We start from the raw sequence: 26,123 nt of genomic DNA on the forward strand, positions 1-26,123 counted from the left end.
GGTCTTTTTTCCATTATTTTAAATCAGTTGTTTGATCTTGGCAAAATTTTTTTTTTTCGTTTGATCTCTTAACTGGTTAATATAAATTCAGACCAACAAAAATTTTGACTCTAAAAATATAAAATATAAAATATTTTATTTATCTATTTCAAAAATATATAAGAACATTTTTTTATGTCATACCTAAATTTATAATGCTCAGAAAAGGTATGAAAAATATTAGAGAAAAAAAACAAAAAAATCTTAAAATAATAATTAATTTTTAAATTTCAAAAAACATTTAATTCGATCTTAATCACAAAATTTATTTCTTTAATTTACCTTAAATTAACTAGTAATTCAAACTTTTTCTTTTAAAATATATATAATATATAAATCAAAATAACGTGCTCAAATATTTAAAGGCTTTACTTTCTTAGTGGCTAAAGTTTTTTAAATTTTAATTTAATCTTAATTAATTTATATAATTATTTTTAAAAATAATATATATTAAATTTAAAATTCAAATACCAACATATATGACTCTTATTCTTGATTTGCGATTTTTTTTTATAAAGTAAGTTTATTTCAACTTGTAATATAGAGAATTTTTAATAATTACTTCTTTTAAAACTTTTTAACCTTAATAATTTATTAAATTTGATAAAATAAAATCATAGAAAAAAAGGTGGGAATGGCAGTCTTGTAAATTTAATTAAAGCTTAGGGCCAAATCCCCAAACCATCACGTATTAGATATTGTAACTTATCCAAATGTAAAAAATATATTTGGCCAATATACCAAATTTGCTAACCAAATTTCCTAATCGCAAATTTCTCCGAGGATCATTCCCAATCTTAACAACATTAGAACACCTGAGATTGGTGGCAAACCCGTAAATTCAACTCAACCTGAAGGGCCAAACCATGAACACTCACCTATAAAATACTCAACACAGACAGAACTATTCATTAAAAACAAAAACTCACAGCAAAATCGAAGGGAAAAAAAAAAGGACCATTTTTTTTTTTCATTTCTACAAGAACTCCGGTAATCCCCCTTCTTTCCTCTTCGACTCCATCTTTTATTATCCTATACATGAAAGAGCCTTCTGTTTCTTGTCTTCGCAAGAACCGTGCAAACCCACCAAGAAAATTACTCAAGCTTGTTTGCAGTTTCAATGGCGCATTCCAACCCAGACTTCCTATGGGAAAGCTTCGTTATATTGGTGGCGAGACTCGTATTATATCCGTTGATAGAAGCATTGGGTTCTTGAAACTTCGGGAAAAGATCGCGAATCTTTGTCCCAAAGTAATTTCTTTTTGGTTGAAGTACCAGGTAGCTGTTGCTGACGTGGATTTGGACATGGGTTTGGGCGTGATAGAATCGGACGAGGATGTCAAGAGCATGGTGGAAGAGTACGAGAATCTGGAGTTTTACGGTAAGAGAGCACGGCTTTGGATTTTTGTATGTAGTAATGGGCTTGAATATGGACAATTGTGTAAGGGTCAAGTTGATAATAAAGTGACAAAGAATGTGGGGAATGGTGGTAATGGTTTTAGGCAGGGTGATGATTCTATAAGAAAATTGGTTTTGAAACAGCAGTTGTTGGCGAAACAGACGGGTAGAGTTAATGGAATTCAGGGTGTTTCAGGTTTTGGTGTTAATGAGACTGGAATGGAATTTGCATCTTGTGCTAAGAATCAAAAGTTTGATCATCCACTTATAGATTTAGGGCATGAAGAACCAAGTGCTTTTGTGAGTGAAGAGGAAACATGTGGAGGAAATTTGTTAGATTGTGAAATGAGAAATTTGGCGCCTCAAATGTGCCCTTACTATCCAGGAGTCAAACCAAATTCCAACATCTCAAAGCAAGGGCATTCTGTGAGGTCATGCTACTCCAGTTTGTGGAAGCCTTGGCCTGGTCTACCTGAGCATACCTCAGTAGAGGGGGTGAGCATGATGACTCATTTAAGTAATCCTGATTTTCCATATGGCAATTCAAATCTCAAGGCATGTCATTTAGCACATTATGGTGCATGGGCTGGTGTTGGTAGTCAATCTCTCTTTACAAATAATGTTATTGACAGTCCGTCTCCAGGTATGAAAATGATGGATGCCAAACAATATCCAATCGTTGGATTGAATCATGGGCTCGAAGTTCCTTATCAAACTCCCTTTGTGAATTGTCATACAGCAGCCATAGTTTGTGAACCAGTTCACTGCAATCTTCAGAACAGACTATCTGTTGCTGATTCACAAAAGGTCATTACCAACTCTACTTTGTCAAATGATGTGCACAGAACCCAGTTGTCTGATGCAGAAGCATCTAAGAATTTAAAAAGCAGCTATAAGGATGGCAATGGCAGTCATAATTTGCAAGATGGATTTGCATCTTCAGTTGATCTTTTGTGTACCCTTTCATTGTCATCAACCAAAGGTGTGCAACCTCCTGAGCTTTCTTCTCATGGTAGCAACAGCTTTTCTGATTCCTTGGTCATGCCTCAATCAATGTCCTTAGATCTCATGGATGAATTGCACATTGACATAGGCCCTCAAGTTGATCAATCAAGTGGAAACACATCTAATTCTTCACCCAGGAACATGGATGAATTGGAAAAGGATCACATCCAAGGAGAAGCAATGCAACATGACCTTTCATCTTATTTAAGCGTTGATGAAAAGGTATAGTGTAACGATCCTTTTTCTATATTACTGCACAATTGTACTAAGAAAGAAAAGAATCTGTCATAGTTCCATGCCTTGGTTACTTTTATTCTCACTCTTTTTCCCCCTTTATATTTTTCCAGTCAGAAGGTAACGATGGTAAGAAATGTTCTAAGGTGATTGGTAGAATCTCAAGTGGCCTGACTGCATTTTATACACATCTAGCTACTCAAGAGCTGCAGGTATTCTGTCAAACCCTGCACAATTTCTCTTTCTTTTACCACTCTGGAGGTGAACAGAATATAAAGATGATGGATTCCTGTCTTGTTCTGCAGACTATTAGGAGTTCTGAACTTGAATACATAAAAGAACTTGGTGAGGGTGCATGTGGAACTGTGTTCTATGGAAAATGGAAGGGATCTGATGTTGCAATTAAGAGGTTAAAGCCAAGATGCTTCTCTGAAGGCTCTGTGGAGGAGGAGCGATTGGTAAATATCCATAAGATATTTACTTTCTCCTATGTGGTCATCTTTAATGATTATGTGATTATCTGATAGACTTATTTCTGCAGTACTTTTATTCTTACTCTTGTTTGATCATTTATACTGATTATTATATGATTATCTGATTCTTTTTTTACCATCTTTTCAAAGAATTTGATCCAGATCTGATAACTGTTATTAATTTTATACGTCATACCTACATTAGGACACTACAAATACATATTTCTTATGTGTCGTGTGTGCTGGCCGCACTTGGTTATAGACATCAGAGTTGCCCTTGTCTATTGATCTGTTTAGAACTGATGGTCCGCTCTCAAGTTTTTCCCATCAAGCTAGAAATCTTTAACTCATATTAGTAAATATAGCTGATGATTTTTATTTTGAAACAAAAAAGAACTAGATAAATGGATGAAACTAACTGTTTCTGTTTGGTTTTAATCAGGTTGCTGAATTTTGGAAGGAAGCATATATTCTGGGTCAGCTTCACCATCCGAATATAGTGGCATTGTATGGTGTAGTTACAGATGGCCCTTTGACAAGTTTGGCAACGGTGGCAGAGTACATGGTGAATGGCTCCCTGAAACAAGTTCTGCAAAGAAAAGATCGGTATGGCATTTTACGATCTAATTTCAAATATGAAATTGAACAAATATATTTTATTTGCAGCTCTTATGCAAAATTATGTCTGATCCTTTGCAGAAACACATAGATTGATAACCTGTTTTTGCTGATGTTACGTATACTTTACATTATAGCTGTAAATGGCTTCCTAGCATTGACTATATTAATGCCTACAAGAATTTGGCAGAACACTGGAGTCCCCTAAAACGGGTTCATATAGCAAAGTATGACATTCAATATGGAAAATGGCAAATTTTCAGATTAACATCACACGGTTGTGGATTTGCAATCCTCATATTATATTTTCGGTCACTGAAATCTCTTCTCATACCTGCCATCTAAGGAGCATCGATTGAAGTTTGTATCATGCAGCAAGCATATGCATTTGCTTTCTCTAAATTACTTCTTGTGTGCTTTACAGCACTATTGATCGCCGAAAGAGGTTAATAATCGCCATGGATGCAGCCTTTGGAATGGAATATCTGCATGAGAAGAACATTGTCCATTTTGATTTAAAATCTCATAACTTCCTTGTTAATATGCGGGATCCTTGGCGACCAGTGTGCAAGGTAGCTAGAGTTCTTTCATTTGGGTAACAATTATTTGCTAGGCTTTAATCAGTTAACATGTCCATGTTTCACTTGAACAAATTTTAAAATTCCTCATTTCTCAATCAGATTGGTGATCTAGGCTTATCCAAAATTAAACAGAGGACATTCGTCTCTGGTGGAGTTCGAGGAACTATACCATGGATGGCACCTGAGCTTCTGAACACTAAGAACAACTTGGTAACAGAGAAGGTAATTGTTAACCACTTATTATCTTTTACCCCAGTCTACAATCATGTGATGGATGTCCTGAATACGTAATTATGCTTGAATGCAGGTTGATGTGTACTCATTTGGAATAGTCATGTGGGAACTCTTAACTGGGGAGGAACCTTACACTGATTTGCGCTCAGAGGAAATAATAGGTATACTTTAACTTGATTATCCTATTATATTTACGGGCACCACTTAATCACAACCACTCGAAACTCTCTGAATGCATATCTAGTGAGAAAGTTTGGAATTTATTTGTCGTGCTCATCACATTCTATTTGTTGAAATGGCTCTTTTTCATTACTTTTTCCATAGTTTTTCATGTTTGATGCCGTTTTACACTTTTTTCCTTCCATTCAAAGTCTTTTGATCCCCTGAACTTTCCCTTTTTATTCATTTTCTTTGTCATATGTCATATGTTCAGAAATTTACATAGAAGAACAGGATGTAAATATTGTTTGGTATTTCTTTTTCAAATCAACTCTGTCATGTTGCTTGTATTTTGCTGCTATGTTCATCTAATTTTGGTTTCTTAAAGATAAGTTGACTGAGGAGTCAGAGAAAATCAACAATATCTTCATGGTTTATACTAATGGCTGATAAGATATATTGTTACTTGAAGTACTTCATTTATTTTTTGACACGAATGCTTATCACATTATTTATGTTGTAATCAGCTGGTATAATTAAGGGCACTCTCCGACCTGAAGTCCCTAGCTGGTGTGATCCAGCATGGAGATCGTTGATGGAGAGGTGCTGGTCAACTGATCCTGACTCAAGGCCTGCCTTCTTAGAGATCACGAAAGAGTTGCGTACCATGTCAGCTTCCATGAATATTAAGTGATTACAGCAAATGATAATGCACTGGGCAAACTGCTCGTGTTTTTCCCTTGGTGTAAATAGGTTACATTGCCAGGAACAAGGCAGAGTGAGATGTGATTAGTTTGCCATCCACTGCAATGTCTGATGTGATGATAACCCTTTCTGTAGGAGTTCTCGAGACCGGTGAAATTTATTTTTGCAGTCACCGGGGTCCTGATATAGCGATTGTGTATACAAGCTGAGTTTAGAAAGTAGAACTTCCCAAGTTTAGATGGAAGGAGCTAACCTTTTAACTAAGGAAAAGGCAAGGCCTTAGATAGCTTTCTATTTTTGGTTGTCAAGGCTACATATGGCCATGCAATGTTTACCATGACCATGTTGTTGAGCTATTTCTCCTAACGGCGCAAGGATTTTGTCATCCAATTGACGTAATTGAACAGCAAGGGCCGTCGGTTTCTCTTCAAAATTTCCCTTCAACTTTCATTACATTGTGGGATCATGAACAGAAAGAACAGGAAACTTTACTGTTAAACTACTATCATTGCTATTTGGCCAAGAAAAAACCACCATCATTCCCTGCAAATGTAGTCATTATTTGGCCAAAAAAACAACCATTATATTTTAAAATATGAAAACAACTCATACGAAACTTTACTGTTATTACTACTATAGTTCGTTGCAAATGTAGTCATTATTTGCAATATCATATCGCGTCATATAGACACACAGCAAAAGAACTTTTATATCAAGTCTAACGCCAATACTGCAAGATATTAGTTTGATACAAGTTTGGGTAACCAACAGGCAACAATCTAATATCCTTTACACAACTGCACAACTATTGACGTACGGGACCCAAGTTGCCTTTGCAATGTCATCAGTCAAACCTTCACATATCAGTTCCTCCCTTGCTTCTCGAACATGATAGCGGACAAGGTTACTTCCTATTATGATCATCAAAACATTCTTTTCCATAGATGGCATGGCTCTGCAGAACCCCGATGCGTTCCCCCCACTTCCCGACTTAGAAGAACTTCAAGTTTGATGGCCATTTGAATATTTCCAAAGACAGTGACTTTGCAAAGGTCATTTTCTACGGATGGCAGGACGTAGCACAACTCACCATTCATCGCTGATAAAAGGCTAAAAGCATTTTGTGGTCCATCGTGGCAAGGAAGTGGCAGAACTCCATATAGCTGTTTTTTGTGTTGGGAAAAGATAAAAAAAGGTAGAACTACTTAATCTAAGCACGGCCAATGCACCTTCAATTAATTCAAATTATTTTTATTTTTAATTAGTTTTTATTTATTTTTTATCCACTTTATTTTTTTTTGAAAAGATTAATTTAAAATTATTAAATTTCTAAAAAGAAAGTGAAATTATTAATGAATACCATATAAGATTGAAAGAGTATTCTTCATTTTTATTTTAATTTTTTATATTATATTCATTTTTGTATTTATATTTAATAATATTTCAAATTTATCTCATTTTTATTCTGTGAGTATTAATGCCTGCGATAATTTTTATATTTATAATTATTTAAAAATGTATATAAATTATTATTATTTTTTATTTTGTATATTTTATATAATTTTATTATAAATATTATATGTAAATAAAAAATATTAGTTTTAATTAATTTAAAAATAAAATTTTATATTATTAAATAAAAATTTAATTACTAAATATATATAAGGTACATGTATTATACAAGTGTTATATTATCTATTCTTGTATTCGTACTCAATAAAAAATTTAAAATCATTTTAATATTCATCTTATCTCCAAAATTTAATATCCATTTCATCACTATTCAAATAAAAAATTAAGTTTCTATTGGATTTAGATAAAATTGACATCTCGAATTTTAACTATAAATTTAATTGAAACTGTATTTAACACCCTTAGATTAAATTATGAAAACTTTCACTACTTTTTAAATAACAAAGAAGATCTTTTCTCATTTCGTTATGTAAAGTCCCATAAGACTTTATTCTTTCTCTGAAGTTATAGTAAAATTAATCTTTTTAATTAATTTTAAAATTTTTGTTTTTTTTTTTCAATAATATTTTTTTATTAACCAATTAATAAAATTTTTTTAATATCTTTTTAATAATTTTTCATAAAGTTTTACCATCAACTAATAAATCAATTTTCAAAAAATTTATATAACCCTTTGAAAATTCATTTTCAGTAAATTATATGATTTATTGAATATTAAAAATTTATAAAAAAAATATTTAAAAAGCTCCTTTCTAAAAATATTGAAACTTTATTAAATTCTTATGTGGTATAATATTTTTTGACAGAAACAAAATTCTTGCGTGGTACGAAAAAAATGTAGTCTTAAAATTTAGTTTTGTGCAGATATGAAGTCCTTGTTTTAGTCAAAAATAAAAAGGTCCACATGTTTTGCCCAAGGAGTAACAGACAAACAAATGGGTCACGCAGCATCAGTAAAATGTTAAAATTGAAATTCAAAGTCTCACACATAAATATGACTTCTTTTTGTTCAGGAAATAAAAGCTCCGCTTTTCCTACTTCTGCCGTCAAAGAACTCCATCAGGTTTTTCCAATTAATTGAATGAAACCTAAAGAATTGAATTTTTCCCTTGGTGAGTTAGCGGAGTTCCAAACTTCCTGCTTCTGTCTTTTTCAAAATATGGTATTTTTAACCAAAGGGCAACCAGGAATGGCTCTGAACATCATCACAGTTCTCAGAAGAACCGGAATCATCTCTCAAAAGTTGAAAGGAAAGGCTTGAAATTATTGCAGCCGCAAAGATAGAAAATGAAATTGCTGCGGAAGAGAAAGTGTATACAGATTGATTTAAGTTCCCAGACAGATTAAAATTTAGTTCACTCATTTGATACCATCCAGCAACTCGGACCACATTCGTTCCATGCAGTGCGGAACAGATACAGATGCTCAAGTAATAGACTTGCATTCCTCTCCCTGTCCTACCAGAAACACAAAGAATGGATTCAGTTCAGATGATTTCTTAGAATCTATAAGCAGGTAAATAGCAAACAAGTGCAAGATGTAGATTTATAATGGTAAAACTTACAACTGAAACCTTGACATTCGAACAATAAACAGATCCCTTTAAAGATATAATGACAATCATGATTGATTGTCAGGAGTTGTCCGTCTCCTTACTCGATGCCTCCAAGGAAATGATCCATCATCTGAAGATTCATTGTCCTCATCTCTGGTAGATCCAGTTTCACCATCATAGTTTTCCCCCCAAAGTCTGGAAGATCTCCTAATACCAAATTGAGCTCTCGACCTTGAGGTGCCAGACCAGCTGCTGCTCCTAGGACTAGACCCTGGTCGAAACACGCGTATAAGGAAATATACCGTGAGCCAACTTCCATCATCAATTGGCAAAATGCTGTCATCCGCTCTCTCCTCCCCGAATGAAGATTGAAGTGTGCTGAGCAAGTCCCCAAGGTCTCTCTGGCGTTCCAACCTCCTCCAGTTTTGCTGTCGCTCAGGGTCAGCCTCTGATGGGCGAACAGAAGGGTGCTCAAGTCTTGCATGCTTCCTTAGGTCTTTATAGGCACCAGTAAAATTACATGTTTCAGAGGAACAGCTTCTAGGTTTGGCATTCATGAAATGACGGGCATGGTCTACAACAATCCAATCTTTTACCTCACCACGACACAGAGGGCACACTAGCTTTGATAGCACTTGATTCTCACATGAGACAATTGCTGGCGTAGAGGGCCCTTCCTCACTTCTTTCTTCCTGCAAATCAGTGACAGTTGATTCTGATGTTGCAGTTGCAGCTGGTGTTAAATTTGTGGTCACAAGTTGAGCTCCTTCTTGTTGAGGATCATCTGGTGTTGTTGCTGAGGTATCTGCAAATGACTTGCGAAACTGATCAAAACAGTTAGAGTGGCGATAACTTGTATCGCACATGTATGGACGGCAACCCCTCTCATGGGAAGAACATATGAGAAGAACTGCATTATGAGGATGCTCCATGCAGACAGGGCACCGGGCTTCTTCCCATTCCTTTAGATTTTCCTCAGTTTCTGAAGGGAGATTAGGCGAAGATCGGAGACTACAGCTGGAGCTACATGAGAAGTGAGATCTCCTATACCTATCAAAAGACACGGAACGATCTCTTCTCTCCTTTGGCATGATGAAATTTCTAATGTACCAACAATAATGCTAAATGACAGACCTATGACAAGGCAGAAACTGAATTATTGAAAGTAAAAAACATAACATCAACATTAGTTTTTGCATAGAAAATATAAGATTCAGCAGAAAATGAAGAGAGCAAAGGCATACAATTAAAATAAAAGAAAAAGCAGAAGCCCAAAAATACAGATAGAACATATGAAAATTGAAAAATCAAAAGTTCACGTATATATAATAGATATTCAATGGGAAAAGATAAATGAGAAGATATTCTGTATTTAAAAATGGATTAGCACAAAATTGGCTACGCTTTAGTAGAGATGTTACAGAAAACAGGTTCTATGGCCCAAGTAGTTGACATTCAACAGCTCTATAACAGAGAAATAATTTTGTTAGGTAAGATTGTGGAAGAGGTGATTTTCGGCTCCACTATAATTCCAGGCAATGTAGGGATTAGTTCACTACTAGATTTTAGAACAATGACCACTCCCATGGAATCATCCTTACAAGGCTGACATTGTAAAAACTGGAACCTATAACAAAGATGAAAATCACCAATGCCTGCCAGTGGCATAAGCAACGAATTAAAGCTATCCAGATTTAAAACTGTGGCATTGCTGCTGGACCAAGCTAAAGCCATCATTTGCATCGCATCAATGGCATATTTTTTAAGTACAATTTCAGTACAAGACTATGCTGAACATAATCTAATTAGCACCCCAACATCATTATCACTCTTTCATAGAAAAGATAAATCAATACCAATATTAGTCCTCCATAAAACTCGAGAAAAACTCCTTAACCATGGACAAATTCCCAGAATTCAAAGAGGACACAATAGCTAGGCTATTCCAAATGAATACTACAGGACTTAAACAACTCAAAATAGCTTAAAATCCAAAACATTTCCATCCAAATGCAATCCCTCATCCCCCAACCCACCCCGCCATTTTAGCCTCATCTAGCAGTGTAGCTTAACTAAAATCAAGACAGTAGAAAAGCTCTTTTCTTATCTAGCAAATAGCTTTCTCGTGAAATTGAAACTATAAACTCAATTATACAGCTTAATGCTGTTTTTATCTGTTCGCTTCTTTGGGTCACGCTACTGTCTCAGACTCCTACCACACATAATTTCCTTTCCTTGCATAAAGTCTTCTTACAAACAAGTAGAACAAGAAGAAATATCCATAAGCAAAGCTAGTGCCAACATAAACCCAAATTGCCGAAAGTATCCACCACCATACCTTTCCACATATCTATATATTTTTTTGGCCAAACAAGATCAAATCGGCATGCGGGATTGATCGATTCTCAACACTGAAACTCAACGTTTAGAACATATCAAGTATCCTAACAACAATAGTAGTGAACATTGAAACAATTAACTTCACATTTCGCACTATAAGCATTTCAATTCAACTCACTTGCCAGCACCAAACTAACTCCATAAGTAAAATTCAATAGGGGATGGAAATGGAAATACAAAAAAAAAAAAAAAAAAAAATATTGAAATTTGAATGTAGCAATAAACTAAGGAATAAAATTTCTTGAGTTCCAAAAATCAACAAATTAAATTAATTACCAATACACCAAAAACATAAAGCTCAAAATCCCCACCCACCCGCCCGCCCCCGGCTAAAAAAAAAGGCGAAAATAAACGGAACCGAATCAGAAACTCTTAAGAACCGATCCAGGAAGAACAGGATAGTAATCGATAAGATCCATGTAAAATCAGAGCCTTCGAAACGCGACAAGAAACGAAAATCAAGAGATTTTGCGAATTAGGTAATTACCAACAACTTCAACTTCAAGGCGTCAATAGCAAAAAAAATGTCTTCCGATTTGATTTGGAGGCTAACACATTTTAATTTTGGAAATTAGGGATTTGAAAGAGGAGTCGAGAAATAAAGAAAAGAGTAAAAAAAAAAAAAAATGAATGTACTGAAGAAAAAATAGGGGCAAAGGAAGAAGCTGACGTGGATAACTTCGGTTCGCTAGCTTTTTATTTTTCGAAATTGGAATGATTATTTTTATTTTTAAGTCGGCACCGTTTTGGTTGGAATGTGGAGGACTCATCAGCACCCGCGCTCTGGGCGTTTGTTGAAGGGAGCTATTCAGTGCAATTTAAAAATTAAAACTCATTTTTAGTTTCTTTCTTCAATTTTCTTAGATGAGTGAAATTTGTTTCACTTCTTTGTTTACCCCTTAAGAGAGTTTTTTTAATTCTTATTCTATCCTTTAATTTTTATTTTTTAATTATAATTATAATTAAAAATTATATTCATAAAATTAATTAAATAATCATAACAAATTAAAACATAAAAAATGAGTAAATTTATACAGTAAAATTTAAACTTAAAATTTTACGATCGCTTCCTTACATTTATAATTATTTAATTAAAAAATATCCGCATAATATTATTCAAATCTATCTACTTCAAAATTATACCAATTTATTCAAATATCGGTCAACAATTTTTAGAAAATGTTTTGTGGCTACAGCAATGCATTCCGCTAGTGGCTGCGCTTGTGTTATAATTTTGTGAACCCAAATTATTTAGGCACGTTCGCTTCACGAAATTATAAATTTCGAAAGATCGTGTGATTTAAAAAAAATAATAACATTTAAGGTTTTTTTTTTATTTTAAAGATATTTTGCATTTAAATTTATTCATTTTATTGAAAAAAATTCACATATATTAAATTTTAAATAATTACTATAATCTCTTAAGTATATATATGATAATAACATAAATAATTTAAATTTTAATTGAATGAAATTATTTAAGATATTTTTAGTAAAAAAATATTTTGAATATTTCTTATAAAAAATTGAATAAGATTATTTAAGATGTTTGTAGGTAAAAATATCTTAAATAATCTCTTTCAATTTTTATGAAAAAATTATTGAATGTGCTTTTTATTAAAAACGCTTTAAATAATCTCTTTTAATTTAAAAAAAAACATATTGAATAATCCCTTAAAAAAATTAAATGAGGTTAGTCAAAGCATTTGGGGTTTCTAACCAAAAATACTTTCAACAATTCCTTCCAAAATTTATGACATGATTATTCAAAACGTTTTTGTCTAGAAAACACCTTAAATAATCCATTACAAAAAATTGAATGAGGTTATTGAAAACATTTCTGCGCAAAACACATTGAATAATCCCCTTCAAATTTTATGAGTAGATTATTTAAAGTATTTTTTATCGATATTTTTGATAAAAAAAAAACCTTGAATAATCTCCTTCCATTTTTTTGAGAAATTATTCAATGTGTTTTTTGTCAAAAAAACCTTAAATACCCTTATAAACATTTTTTTGAGAATTATTTAAGGTGTTTCTAACAAAAAACGCTTTAAATAATCCTCTAATAAAAAAATTAAAAAAGATTATTCAATGTGTTTTTGGACAAAAACACATTAAATAATCTACTTATAAAAATTAAAAAAAATTATTCAATGCTTTTTTTGATATAAAAATTGAAAGAGACTATTAAAAGCGTTTTTAGCTAGAAATGTATTAAATTACCTTATTCAATTTTTTATAAGCGATTATTCAATGCGTTCTCTGAGCGATCATGTTTTGAATAATCCCCAATAAAAATTAGAGAGTATTATTTATGGTGTTTTTTACCAAAAAAGTCTTAAATAATCACTCATAAAAATTGAAAGGGATTATTAAAAATATTTTTGATCAAAAATGTCTTGAATAATCCTATTCAATTTTTTATAAAGGATTATTCAAGATGTTTTTGGCCAAAAATGCCTTCAATAATAATAAAAAAAAAGGCAGAGGATTATTCAATGTGTTTTTGACTAAAAAATCTTAAATAATTCCCTTCAAAAAATTGGATAGTATTATTATTCAACGCATTTTTTTTGTCAAAAGTACATTGAATAATTCTTTACAAAAAATTGAATGGAAGTTATTCAAAGCATTTTTGGTAAAAAAAGGTATTCAATAATCCCTTCATAAAAATTTTTAGAGATTATTTAAGGTATTTTTAACAAAAAACTCTTTAAATAATCTAATTTAATTTTTTGTAAGGATTATAGAATGTGTTTTTCATGCCAAATGCCATCTAAAAATTAAATTTTTACCAACAAAAACTCACAACAAACTTGCATTTATTTTCACATATGCTTTTCAAAATGATAATAGTTATTTCATAATTTTTTAATTATGTCAAATTTAAAAATAACACTATTTTCTTTTCAAAATTCTAAAATATCATAGGAAGATGTGAGTTTTTAATTTTGAAACTTTAGGTACTATTAAAAATCTGTTAATTTTTTCTAGAATAAAATTACGTCGAACCAAATGTTAGAATCAAATATCTAACAATAAAATTTCAAAAAAAAAATGTATAGATTCTTTCTAACCAAATATCCTCTAAGATGCAATCTGTTCTAATCTATGAACGAGATTACTATAAATATTTGACACTTATTTTATTTAAATGGATTAGTTTTTTTTTTTTAGCCAAAATATTTGGTGATGGGAGTGAGAGAGTTCGATTTTGTTACAATTATAAAATTATAATAAAATTTTAAAAATTATAAAATTTCACTATAATTATAAATTTTATAAAAAAAAGTTACAAATATTATACAAAATTTATTGGAAAACGGAATTAAAATCATAAAATGAGATATACATTTTTTTATTAAAGCAAAAACTTAAATAATTTACACTTTTTAAAATAAAAAATTGTACTTCCAGAAAAAGTGTTTAAAAAAAAGCAAGGTAAAATGCTTACTTCTTTTGCTTTTTCAATTAAATTAAAAATTTTTTTTATCAAATCTTTAACAAAAAATGAAAAATATTTAAAAAGACAGTATATAAAAAATCAATAAATAATAAAAATAATTTATATTTTAATAATTGTGAGGATAGTTTTTTAGTTAAAACAAAAGATATTAGCATAGCCTGGCATGAAATAAATTTTAAGACATAAAATTATTAAATTGGAATTTTAATAGTAATAGGATAATAAAGATATTTTTCTATATTAAGATATAAACGAATATCATTATATTCATGATTCATTCATTTTTTAAGCATTATTTTTGTTTGATAAAAAATTTATACATTATGTTCAAATTCGATTGATTTAGATATTAAAATATTTAAGATCAGTTTAAAATTGATTTATTTAAATTAAATGAATTTATTTATAGACATTAAATGAATATATAAAATAAATATAAATTAATAATTAAAAAAACTCGTCATACAAACCAATGACATAATCTTTCAAGAGTGAAGGGGACATGCCTAACTATACAGAGTTTCTTTTCTTACATTGATTTTCCAATCTATATGAGATAGAAAGACTGGACTATAAATAAAAAGTTTTATCTATAACTTATTTATTGTCATTTTAGATAATTAAAAATTATATTTACAATAATATATGTTTAGTGTATTTTACAATATATTAATATAAAATTGTAATTAAAATTTTATTAAAAGATATTTAATTATAAAATAATTATCTTAAAAAGAATAAAAATAAAATATAAATAAATATTTATTAAATTTATTTATAAATATTAAATAAATTTATTCATAAACATAAATAAATAAAACAAATCTTTATTCGTATTTAATTTATTATTAAATAGATATTTAAATATTATTCAAAATGATGAACAAAAATCAAATATATTAATTAAGAATTCATAAAAACTATGTCTGATTACAACTCTTCCTATTCCTATGTGGTAATAGAAGTGGAATCCAATTAGTCATCTACCATATTCTAGTTCTATCGCTAGCCCCATTTTTATTAGTTGTACCCATTATTCCTAGGTTTCAGAGTATTCTTTTTTCCTAACGGGTAAAGCTTTTTCGGTTCAGAGCATCTTCAAATGTAGGCTCAGACTCACAAGAAGTCTCTGAGATGTATGTGTATGCACATAAAACAATATGGTCTACCATCATGAGGTGTCTGGGATGATTGCTGATATGCAAATTCCATGGCCACTGGAAAGGCTTCAGTGGATAGACGACAAGAAAATAATGGTGGGATGCAGCCACAATACGAGCCCTGAGGACCCCTTTGAATAACCAGAATGACTTGATTAGACGGATACCGGATATAATGGGCTGTATGCTGAAATCAGATTTCAATGCATAAATTGTATCCCATGCAGTTGGACATAGAAAAACTGGTGATTCTACTACACCAAGAATTTGAAGCACTGGTTCAGGATAGAGAAAACAAAAGACAACATGCTTGTAGGATCCTTTTTAGTATCCATAATATGATTACTTGGTCGATCAAGGACCAAGCAGTTACAGGGATGATTGGTTTTGTAAGATCAATTATGATTTACAGAGGAGATGAATATTATGAGTTGAAGGTTACTAGAATTTGTGGTCGAGATTTCGAAACAATGAACCCCTGCTGCACCTGTATGCCTAGAGAAGATATTGCCTGGCTTGCTGGCTATCTTCATGCCTTGCTCTCACGCGTTTCATACCGTCTGTTGTCATGGCTGAAGCATAACGACACCTTTCCTCCGTGTCGCTCCAAATTGCCTCTCATCAATTACTATCTTTCTAAGCAAAACGAAAATTAAAATGATGGGAAGATGTAGAAATTGCTGTTACGTACCTACTTTCCTGCACTGATACTTCTTTTGGGTGTGCATTGATTTATATATGTTAAATGCCTTCTTCTTAATTCAAAATTTTCAGACCAAAACAAAAATTTTATAGATGACATTGTTACAAATAAATAAATTTCCAGGAAATCCTATACTCGTCATCAATTCGGGCCTACGACTCGCCGAGGCAAACGCATTTATTTATTAATAGCTGTACATCATTATTGAACACAAGTATCTATATCTAGATACTAATTAACATTTTTCATTATTATATATCAATATTGACATGTAGATACTGGTTAAATTTTTCATTATTATGGAATTTTGAGGAAATGAGGTTGGAGTTAAGTAAATATTGGTTTTCTTCTCTTTGAGCTAATTAAGTTAATAATGTTAGTTTCTTTTAACTGGTAAAAGATTTTTGGGCATTGTATAATACATTTTTTTACTAGTTTAAGCAGGTTTATTTATATTAAATCTAATAAATTTTTTAAAAAATTATTTTTTTTATGATTTCTTTACAGATTTGAATTTAAATCCAAACAATAAAAAATGAAACACATTCTTTTTATCACTTGAGTTAATTATACGTTGATTTTAATAGTTTCTTTTGTGTTACTTCACCTAAATTCTTTTTTTTTTTTTGGTAAAACCTTGAATTACATCCTCATCAATAATTTCTCTTTGGCAGCAAAGAGAGTAGCTAACATTCATCTATGTCAACTTTTTAAGTATTATCCATTATATAAATTATGAGCTTGGTTTTTTTTTTTTTTTTTTTAAGAAAAATATACGCCAAAATAAAAATAGAATAAACAAATTAAGTACTTGTAAATAAGCAAATATACCAATCATATGTTTTATTGATAAAATATTATATTTTTAGTTTCAATTATTAAAATTGAAATCTTGACAATTTCAGATAAAAAAATAACAAAAACCAACAATTTTTGAATTTAAATTTCAAAATTAAACGGCTCCACCTATAAAAATGTGGTGTGCTATTTATTTGTCTAACGATAACAATTATTTCTAGATACTAAAACCAAGTGAGAATATATTTTTCAAAAAATTTGTTGGAAGTCAAACTAAAGAGTTCATGATCTTTAATGGCCTTTTGCACCAGATGTAGAATTGCTTAGCTCCTTCATACCAAATACGAATTATTAGCTAGGATTCTTGACACTAAAATAAATGATCAAGTACTTGACAGAAGAAAAAAAAATATATCAAGTATTTATTCTCAAAATATTTTTTAAAAATTTTTTCATAACAAGTATATATTAAATCTACTCTTAAAAATGATTTCATATTATTGACAATAATAGGTCTACACTTTTTTTTATATGTGAAATTGAATTGCACCAAGAACAACAATACTTTTTATTTCATAAATCATGTTTTATCAATTGCAAAATTCAAAACTCAAAATTTTCAAAATAAAATCTTAAAATGCTCTTAAGCATTGATTGGATGTCTTTTGCAGAACTTAGTCCAAAAGATAATTAAAAGATTAGTAAACATTATTCTCAAAGTAATATATATATATATATATATATATATTTATTACATTCATAAATCAAGATACCATGAAAACATTGGATGATTTGTGATAGAGTTACTTATATCATGATCGCTATTAATAATATATATATGCTTATTCTAGTTCAATATTACAAAATCTTAGAATTTGAATTTAACTTAATTAATTTATATAATTTTTTAAGAGGTAGCATCTAACAAGTTTATTATCCAAATAATTGCAACCTCTTTTCTTATTTCCAGACTATGCCATATATATATATATATATATATATATATATATATATATATATATATATGTCCCTCAAGCACTCCTTTTCTTGATCTTAACCTTTAAACCATTCTTCATATAAAGTACTACAGCATTGCTAGGGGAAACAAGATGGCCTTGCACCACCTCAATTTGATAATTCCTTAGTATAGAGATAGCAACCAACTTCATCTGAATGAAGCTTATATTCTTACCTATACAACTTCTTGGCCCTGCGCTAAATGCTATGAATTTGTGAGATGGAACATGCACAATATCTCCTTTCTCTGAAATCCACCTCTCTGGTTTGAATTCCAAACAGTCTTCACCCCATATTTCTTTCATTCTCCCCATTGAGTAGGAGTTTATCAAGATCCTTGTGTTCTGATGAATTCGGTGACCGCTTGGAAGGATGTCCGGTCGAATGGCAGTTTTGTGATTGAAAGGAACTGGTGGATAAAGCCTTAATGTTTCTGATAAGGCTGCATCAAGGTAAATGAATTTATTCAGCTTTTCCTCACTAAAAAAAATCATCGATTTGCTCATCTTATCATTGCTTGTTGGATCAGAATTTGCTCTTATCTCTTGTAGAATCTTGTTTTCTACTGATGGGTTCATTCCAACAAGCCAGAAAAACCAAGACAGGCTTGAACTTATTGTGTCTTTCCCTGCTGCCATGACATTTATTGCAATGTCTCTAAAAAACTTGTCAGATTTCCAATCAGCACCACTCATTTCCCCTTCTTCTTCGACCATAAAAGCTGTAACGAAGTCAAATTGACCTTCCTTCAAATGTAGTTTGCATCTTATTTCTTCTTTCTTTGACGCAATGCACTGGTATACAAATTCATCAACGGCTTTCAAAGCTTTGCTCATTTTTTTCTCCTCCCCAATTTGAAGCCATCTTTGCAACTTCCAAACGTTTATAGGCATGTAATGCCTATATAACAAGCCTTCCTCTATTTGACAAAAAGCAGATTTGCTTGGAACTTCAGGTAGTTCAATTGAAAGAGAATTTGGATCAGAGCCTACAGCTAAAATGCAAGCAACGTCATAGCTGAACCGCTGTAATATATCTTGAAAATCCACCTCAGTGCCAAGTTTCACGAAAAACTCGAGAACTTTGGTTAGACTTTTCTCTAGTTTTTGACATAAGATTTTGTGTAAGAACTGCACAAACTTGTTGTTTTTCATCACCAACAACATTAGCTTCCGTTGGCTTTTCCATGAATGAGAGTTTGAGTTGAATATTCCTTCACCCAAACAATCGAAAAATATGTCTTTGAACTCAGAGCCTTTCTCGTAGTTATCAAAGTTTTTGCACAAGATGTGGTTGACATTGTTATGATCAGCAGTGATAACGAAGTCCAAGGTTGGAAACCAAGGCCCCTTGAACTCCAATGTGCCCCCACTTTGTTTGACAATGTCAACGCTGAACTCCAAAACCCTGCTTGCATTGGAGAGAACCGTTGGCAACATTCCAACGATAGGCCAATTTGTGATCCGTGGGGACTTTTTGTTTTGAAAGCGATGCAAAAGAAATAAAGGAAAGAAAATTGCAACAAATAGAAGTATCAGTATGGACTCAAATTCTGCCATTGGAATTGAGATAGGAGCTTCTTTTTCCTTTTGAGCTTATGCTTTGCTTTTTTTTTTTTTTATAGAGCCTGGTTTGGTTGACAAATGCCGTAATTACAAAAATATCACATAATAATCTTATATATAAAAATAATAATATAAAACACAGATATATATATATATATTTATGATATATAACCAACTTTAGTGCTAGCAAGTTGCAATGAAATTATAAGGTTAAATTAATATATTGGTAGTTAAAGTTATACTATTGCAAATTGCATTATCTTTTTTTTTTTTTTTAAGTTGCATGATTAGATAAATAGTAGTATGCATTTAGTTTGATAATTTATGTATTTGTGTCATATAAAATATTAATAATTAATAATTTTATTATATTTTATATAAAAAATTATATGTTACAATTTGCATTAACATGTAAATATAAAATATATTTTTTTTATTTTATTAAATTCATATATATTTTTTATTAAATTTTAAATCATATTTTATTCGTATATTTTATTCATATATTTTTTTTTCGTATTTTAAATTATCAAATTTATAAGTAGTACCGTTAATTTAATTAATTATAAAATTAAGGAATGTATATACGTCCAAATTCCAATTAAATCACAATATGTATGTGATGCAGAAAATATGCAGCCATGAATTTTATGCTCTGATTTTGATGGAGGTACGTAGAGGAAATAAGTACCAGTTTTTTTTTTCTTTCTTATTATATATTAGTTTTTGTCAAAGTAACTAATATAGGCTATCTCCATTTTTATTCTCTCCACCATCTGTCACCAAACCCAACATTAAAGTAATAACACACTAGTCTCGTGACCGGCTTCATTGAGATTGTTTGAAATCAATAATTTTTCAAGTAATGTATTATAAAGGTAGAATTAAAAATATATAAATATATTATACTTATATTTTATGTACTACAAACTTATAAATTTTATATACAAAAAAAATTATAATTTGGTGTCTTGTGAGAGATTGAAAATTAATATTTCTTATTTTTTTTTAATTCATACATTTGTTGAAGCATTTCATATTAAAAAGAGAAAAGTATTAACTAATAAAAAATAATTTGCACAAAAAAATAAAGAAAAAGTAACCAAAATAAAAAAGAAAGACACTTTCTATAGTTTTCACTGACAATGACAAGTTTTTCAAATAAATTTAAACTCAAAAAATAATTTCAAATTTCTCACAACTCAAAATCCATCAAACTCATAAAAGTTGTTTGATATAAAAGATTTCATGAAACTCTGAGTTTCATATTAAAAAGAGAAAAGTTCTTGAAACGAATTTGTAAAAAACAAATGTTTTGTCGTATCTTATTTTTTGTTATGACATATATATTTATATCATGAGAGAATACAAGCATATTTACACATAATTAAATGTACAACTATTAACAACATATTTTAATACGCCCTCTCAAGCCTTTCAACAATTGGAGAGAACTTCATCAAGAGCTTGTTCTTAAATGGATGAAAAATTAAGAAAGAAAGTCTCTTGGTAAATATATCAGCTAGTTGTGATTGAGAACGAATAAAAAAGACTTAAAAAAAAATGCTTGCAAATAAGATCTCAGGTCTCTATATGTTTTATACGAGCATGAAAGACTGGATTGGCAGCAAGTTAAGTAGCACATATTTTGTTAGAATATATAGAACAAGATAAATGCAAGAGGAAATCCAACCTCATTTAATATATAAGAAATCCAAAGTATATTTCAAGAAGCTATAGAAATAGCCACATACTCTATTTCAGTACTAGATTAAGCAACAAAAACTTACTTTTTAGTACACCAAAAAATAGGATTAGAATCTAAAAAAATATAGTAACCCATTGTAGAACGTCTAGTGTCTAGACAACCAACCCAATCAGCATCAACATAGCATACTAGATTCGGTGTAGTGCAAGAAAATAATCAAATACTACAATTAATAGTTCCTTTAAGAGATCTCAAGATTCATTTCATAGCCTGAAAGTAAATATCACGAGATGCATGCATAAATTGATGGACTTGTTACACAACATATGTAATGTCAGGTCTAGTAAAGGTAATATATTACAAAGCTCCAACAATGGTGTGATATTATGATGGGTTTGAAAGTAAAGTTCCATCATATAGAGAAAGCTTCTTACCAGCATTTATTAGAGTAGAAATAAGTTTATAGTTTTTCATATCCAAACATGAAACTAGAGACAACACATATTTTGTTTGTGTTAACAACAAATGTTTAGGTGTATGATATGCCTATATTCCAAGAAAATAATGAAGATCATTCATTTAAAATTATGAAGAAAGCTGTGAAATGAATGAATGAATAACACTTAATGAATATCCAGTGAGAATGATATCATCCACATAAAGTAAATTTAACATCATGTCATATGAGAAACACCATATAAACATAAAAAGATCTACTTGATTGCTTTTGAAACCAAAAGCATGAAAAGCATAACTTAATCTTTAAAACCAAGCTCATGGAGCTTGACGAACACCATAAAGAGAGCGATGTAATTTACAAGCATGATAAGAATGATTAGTGTCCACAAACACTGGTGGTTATGTCATATAAACTTTTTCATGCAATTTACTATGTAAAAATGCATTTTTGACATCTAATTACCTGATTGACCATCATTTACTAATAGTAATAGAGAGAACATTCGAATAGTGGTGGCCTTAACAACAGGGCTAAAGGTGGAGTCAAAGTTAATACCTTCTAGTTATGTAAAGCCTTTGGCCACTAATCTAGCTTTATATCATTCAATGGTACCATCATCTCGCTCTTTGATTTTATAGATCCAATGACAACCAACAACATTCATGGATGAATTACGAGGCATTAAAGATCAAGTATTATTTTGCATCAAAGCAAAATATTCATCATTTATAACTAAAATCCATTTTTCAAGAGATGGATAATTTATAGCATGTAAAAAGTATAGTACTTTGGGTTTTCAAGTATCATCTCAACTTCGTATAACATAAGATGTATGGTTTTAAAACCAGAAAAAGTGAAAGGCTCAAATGATGGTTAAACAGAAAATGCCAACACAGTTGTATCAAGTTCAGAAACAATTGTATTTAGGATTGAAGCATTTGGTAATAGTTTTGACATAATTATAGTAAAAGATATGAGCAGAGATACCTTGAAACTAACCTCAGGAGGTGTAGAAGAGTTAATGAGATGAGAAAGAATCCTATGAGCTGTAAAACCATAATGTTCTACAAAAAGAAAGTAATTTTCATCAAAGAAACATGTCGTGAGATATAAACCTGACCATTATAGAAGCCTAAACAACAATATCCTTTATGGACTAAACTATACCCCAAGAAGATAGAATGAGTGAATTTTAGAGAAAATTAATCTTTTCGATAAGGAACTAGATGAGGATAACAAGCACATCCAAAAGCTCTCAAATGATTGTAATATGGCATAAAATTAAACAACACCTCAAAAAGAGACTGATTACCCAAAACTGATATAAGAAGTCGATTGATAAGATAAACAGTTGTAAAAAATACCTCAAGCCAAATAGATCGTGGTAAACAAGCTTGAAACAATAGAGTCAAGCTCATTTCCTCAATATGTCTATGTTTTCATTCTGTTAAATCATTTTATTCATGGATGTGTGAACAAAAAATTCGAAGAAAAATACCATGATGATCAAGAAAATTTTTGAAATCAACCTCAACAAGCTCATTAGCTCCATCACACTAAAAAAATTTGATCTTGCTGTCAAATTGATTTTCAACCATAGTCTTAAAATTCTCAAAATAAGTAACACTATTAGAATGATGCTTTAATAGATAAAACTAAGTATAACGACTAAAATCATCCATAAAAATAATATAATAGTGAAAACCAATAACAATAGCAGTGGGCAATGGCCCCTAAAGATCACAATGAATTAATTCAAGAATATTAAAAGTTATCCTAGTAGATAAACCAAAAGGCAAATGTTTACTTTTTCCTATTTGACATGCTGCACAAGTTAAGTTACAAAAGGAAAAATCCTTAAGACAGATAAACTTATTAGATTTTAACTGTGCTATAATTTTGCTAGCTAGATGTCTAAGTCATCGATGCTAAATTATTCCAAAAACTGAAGAAGAACTGTCACTGAACAAAGTTTGTTGGTCGCATTACCTCATACTAATGAATCTCTCCACATCTTTTACAGGACTCACATAAAGGTTACCTTTAATTGGTCCATCTAAAAATACCTTTATTGTGCGAAGATCCTTAATAACAAAACCCCTAGGAAAACAATATAAACCACAGTTATTGTCTCTAGTTAGCTTAGTAATAGACAATAAATTTTCCTTTAATGCTAGAACAAATAAAATATTTTTCAATGCTAATTTTGTAGAACCAAGACATATAGCAGAATCACTAATATGAGTGATGTTTAAATAATTATCATCACCAATAAAAACACTTTCATTGTCAGCATAAAGAGTGGACTGATGTACCAATGATGGATGGAAAGTTATGTGACTGGTAGCATTTGAATCTCCCAGCTAGTAGGAATCATTGTCATTGTCCATTAGAGGTAGGGACGGTAATCAAACCCGTCCCCGACGGGTTTCGGCCCGACCCGATCTTGTGGGGTCGGGTTTTTTTTTTAATTTCGGGTTTAGGGTCGGGTATAATTATGGAGCAATCTGGGTCGGGTCGGGTTCGGGTATGCCTAAAACCCGACCCAACCCAACCCGACATTATATAAAAAATTATTTTTTAATTAATTATTTAATTATATATTTATATAATTATATTTTTAAATATTTATATTTAAAAAATAATATTTTATTAATTTCGGATCGGATTGGATCGGATACGGTTTAAGTAGTATCGGGTCGGGTCGGGTTCGGGTGTAAAAAAAATCGGGTAGGATCGAGTTCGGATTTAATAAACCATAAAATCGGGTCGAGTTCGGGGTGAGCAAAACCCGCCCCAAACCCGACCATATGCCATCCCTGATTGGAGCATTAAGTGGAGTATCATTTGAAATAATAGTAAAAAAAATAAATATCAACAAAAGAATTGCTTAGACCATGATCAGATTTATTATAGCAATATTGACATGTTACAACAATATGATTGAATCGGTGACAAATTTGACACTTTATGGCACAATTTATATGTTGAAAATGTGGAAAGTTCTTGTTATCTCGGTTGTTTGATTGAAAGTTTCATTGAGGCATATAATTTGTGTGAACAAAATACTAAGAATTACGAAGATTATACCTTTGATTAATTTGTCTAGTGCGCTTAAAATCACGATGAGGATTATTGAAGCACTGACCTCGACTGTTTGGGTGAGTTACCATGGATGTCTTATGGGAGCTAACAATGGCATTCATAGGTTGTGATAACAATATCTGCATTCTTTTCAAGCGCTGCTTATGAACTAATAATCATACTTTCAAATCATTAAAGGAAATGAGATTTTCTCTATTTTCAATAGCAAAGACAATCGGTTGATATTCAATGGTATTTGATAGTCCATTCAAACTACGAGTGACCAATTCTAAATTAGAGATATGATGATTTATGACTGCTAAATTATCAGAAATATATTTGATCTTAGAAAAATATTCTTTAATAGACATAGTTCCTTTACTCAAACTTTGCAACTCATCTTGCAACAAATCTAACTTTACTTAACATTGTTAATAAAAAATAGTTTCTAAAGTTATCCAAATTTGGTGAGAAGATGACAAACGCAGGATTTGTGCTTATACACTTTGTGACAATGTTGTCTTTAAACAGAAAAGAACAAATTAATCCTTTTTCAGCCATTTTGTATATACAGGATAGGATGTAATTTCATTATCTTTAGTTACTGTTTTAGGAAGAGGTGCAATGGTGCCATCAACATGCCCGATTAAATCACTACATAATAAAAAATGTGTTATTTGATCACACCAAAGTCAATACTTTTTTGAGTTCAACTTAATGGAGATAAGACTAAAAATATTAGGAAAGAAAAAGATGATATGAAAGATGATTAGTTGTTGGAAACCATTAAAAGGTTTAAAAAGTAATATATTATAAAAGAAGTTGTTGGAGTAAAATAATAAAAAATAATTATTTTTAGATCTAAAAAGAAGACAAATATTTAAATCAGAATTGAAGATCAAAAAAGAGGAAAGACTGTCGCTCTAATACTATGAAACAAATTTGTAAAGAACAAATATTTTATCATATCTTATTTAGGGTTATGACATGTATATTTATATTATAAAAGAGTACAATCAAATTTATACATAACTAAATATATAACTATTGACAATATATTCTAATAGCACTAACCAATAAAAATATAACTATTGATAATATATTCTAATAGTATTAATCAATAAAAAATAATTTACACAAAAAAATAACAAAAAAAAAAACACCTTTGTAGCTTACTTTATAGCTTACGTATAGATGACAGTGGATTCTCTCCAATAAAAACCCAACCCAAAAAATAACTCCAAATTCTTCGCATTTCAAAGCCCATCAAACTGAAAAAAAATAG

At 30.6% G+C, this 26,123-nt stretch overlaps 2 protein-coding genes and 1 pseudogene across 6 annotated transcripts; 1 reads left to right on the forward strand and 2 right to left on the reverse strand.

Moving 5' to 3' along the window:
- Positions 1 to 763: 763 nt before the first annotated feature.
- LOC111286488 (uncharacterized) lies at positions 764 to 5,836 on the forward strand. Of its 2 annotated transcripts, XM_022876483.2 has the most exons (9): positions 970 to 2,419; positions 2,531 to 2,664; positions 2,790 to 2,888; positions 2,982 to 3,134; positions 3,592 to 3,755; positions 4,192 to 4,339; positions 4,448 to 4,570; positions 4,656 to 4,743; positions 5,269 to 5,836. In XM_022876483.2, the coding sequence occupies exons 1-9, from the start codon at positions 1,078 to 1,080 to the stop codon at positions 5,433 to 5,435; spliced, it is 2,418 nt and encodes an 805-aa protein (XP_022732218.1). In that variant the 5' UTR covers positions 970 to 1,077; the 3' UTR covers positions 5,436 to 5,836. The 2 variants fall into 2 exon arrangements, with proteins under 2 accessions (XP_022732216.1, XP_022732218.1); XM_022876481.2 differs by having other exon boundaries at positions 764 to 2,664.
- A 2,033-nt stretch (positions 5,837 to 7,869) lies between these two features.
- Positions 7,870 to 11,546, reverse strand: LOC111285963 (uncharacterized). 4 transcript variants are annotated; one of them, XM_022875693.2, is made up of 3 exons: positions 11,362 to 11,546; positions 8,484 to 9,608; positions 7,870 to 8,376 (listed from the first exon to the last, which is right to left on the reverse strand). In XM_022875693.2, the coding sequence occupies exon 2, from the start codon at positions 9,563 to 9,565 to the stop codon at positions 8,540 to 8,542; it is 1,026 nt and encodes a 341-aa protein (XP_022731428.1). In that variant the 5' UTR covers positions 9,566 to 9,608; positions 11,362 to 11,546; the 3' UTR covers positions 7,870 to 8,376; positions 8,484 to 8,539. The 4 variants fall into 4 exon arrangements, with proteins under 4 accessions (XP_022731428.1, XP_089618714.1, XP_022731430.1 ...); XM_089762588.1 differs by having other exon boundaries at positions 7,870 to 8,371; positions 8,484 to 9,625; XM_022875695.2 differs by having other exon boundaries at positions 8,484 to 9,625; positions 11,362 to 11,495.
- A 6,489-nt stretch (positions 11,547 to 18,035) lies between these two features.
- On the reverse strand, positions 18,036 to 19,460 carry LOC111286556 (alkane hydroxylase MAH1 pseudogene; annotated as a pseudogene).
- Positions 19,461 to 26,123: the final 6,663 nt, after the last annotated feature.

This window comes from Durio zibethinus, chromosome 6, assembly GCF_047325235.1.
Source record: "Durio zibethinus cultivar Kanyao isolate XHJ-2024 chromosome 6, ASM4732523v1, whole genome shotgun sequence".
NCBI lineage: Eukaryota > Viridiplantae > Streptophyta > Magnoliopsida > Malvales > Malvaceae > Durio > Durio zibethinus.

Bases quoted from the DNA above. Each gene is read 5' to 3' on its own strand.
- LOC111286488 (XM_022876481.2), top strand. From the start codon at position 1,078: ATGAAAGAGCCTTCTGTTTCTTGTCTTCGCAAGAACCGTGCAAACCCA. The intron at 3,135-3,591 runs GTAAATATCCAT...GGTTTTAATCAG, and splicing joins CTGTGGAGGAGGAGCGATTG to GTTGCTGAATTTTGGAAGGA. The intron at 3,756-4,191 runs GTATGGCATTTT...TGTGCTTTACAG, and splicing joins GTTCTGCAAAGAAAAGATCG to CACTATTGATCGCCGAAAGA.
- LOC111285963 (XM_022875693.2), bottom strand. From the start codon at position 9,565: ATGCCAAAGGAGAGAAGAGATCGTTCCGTGTCTTTTGATAGGTATAGG.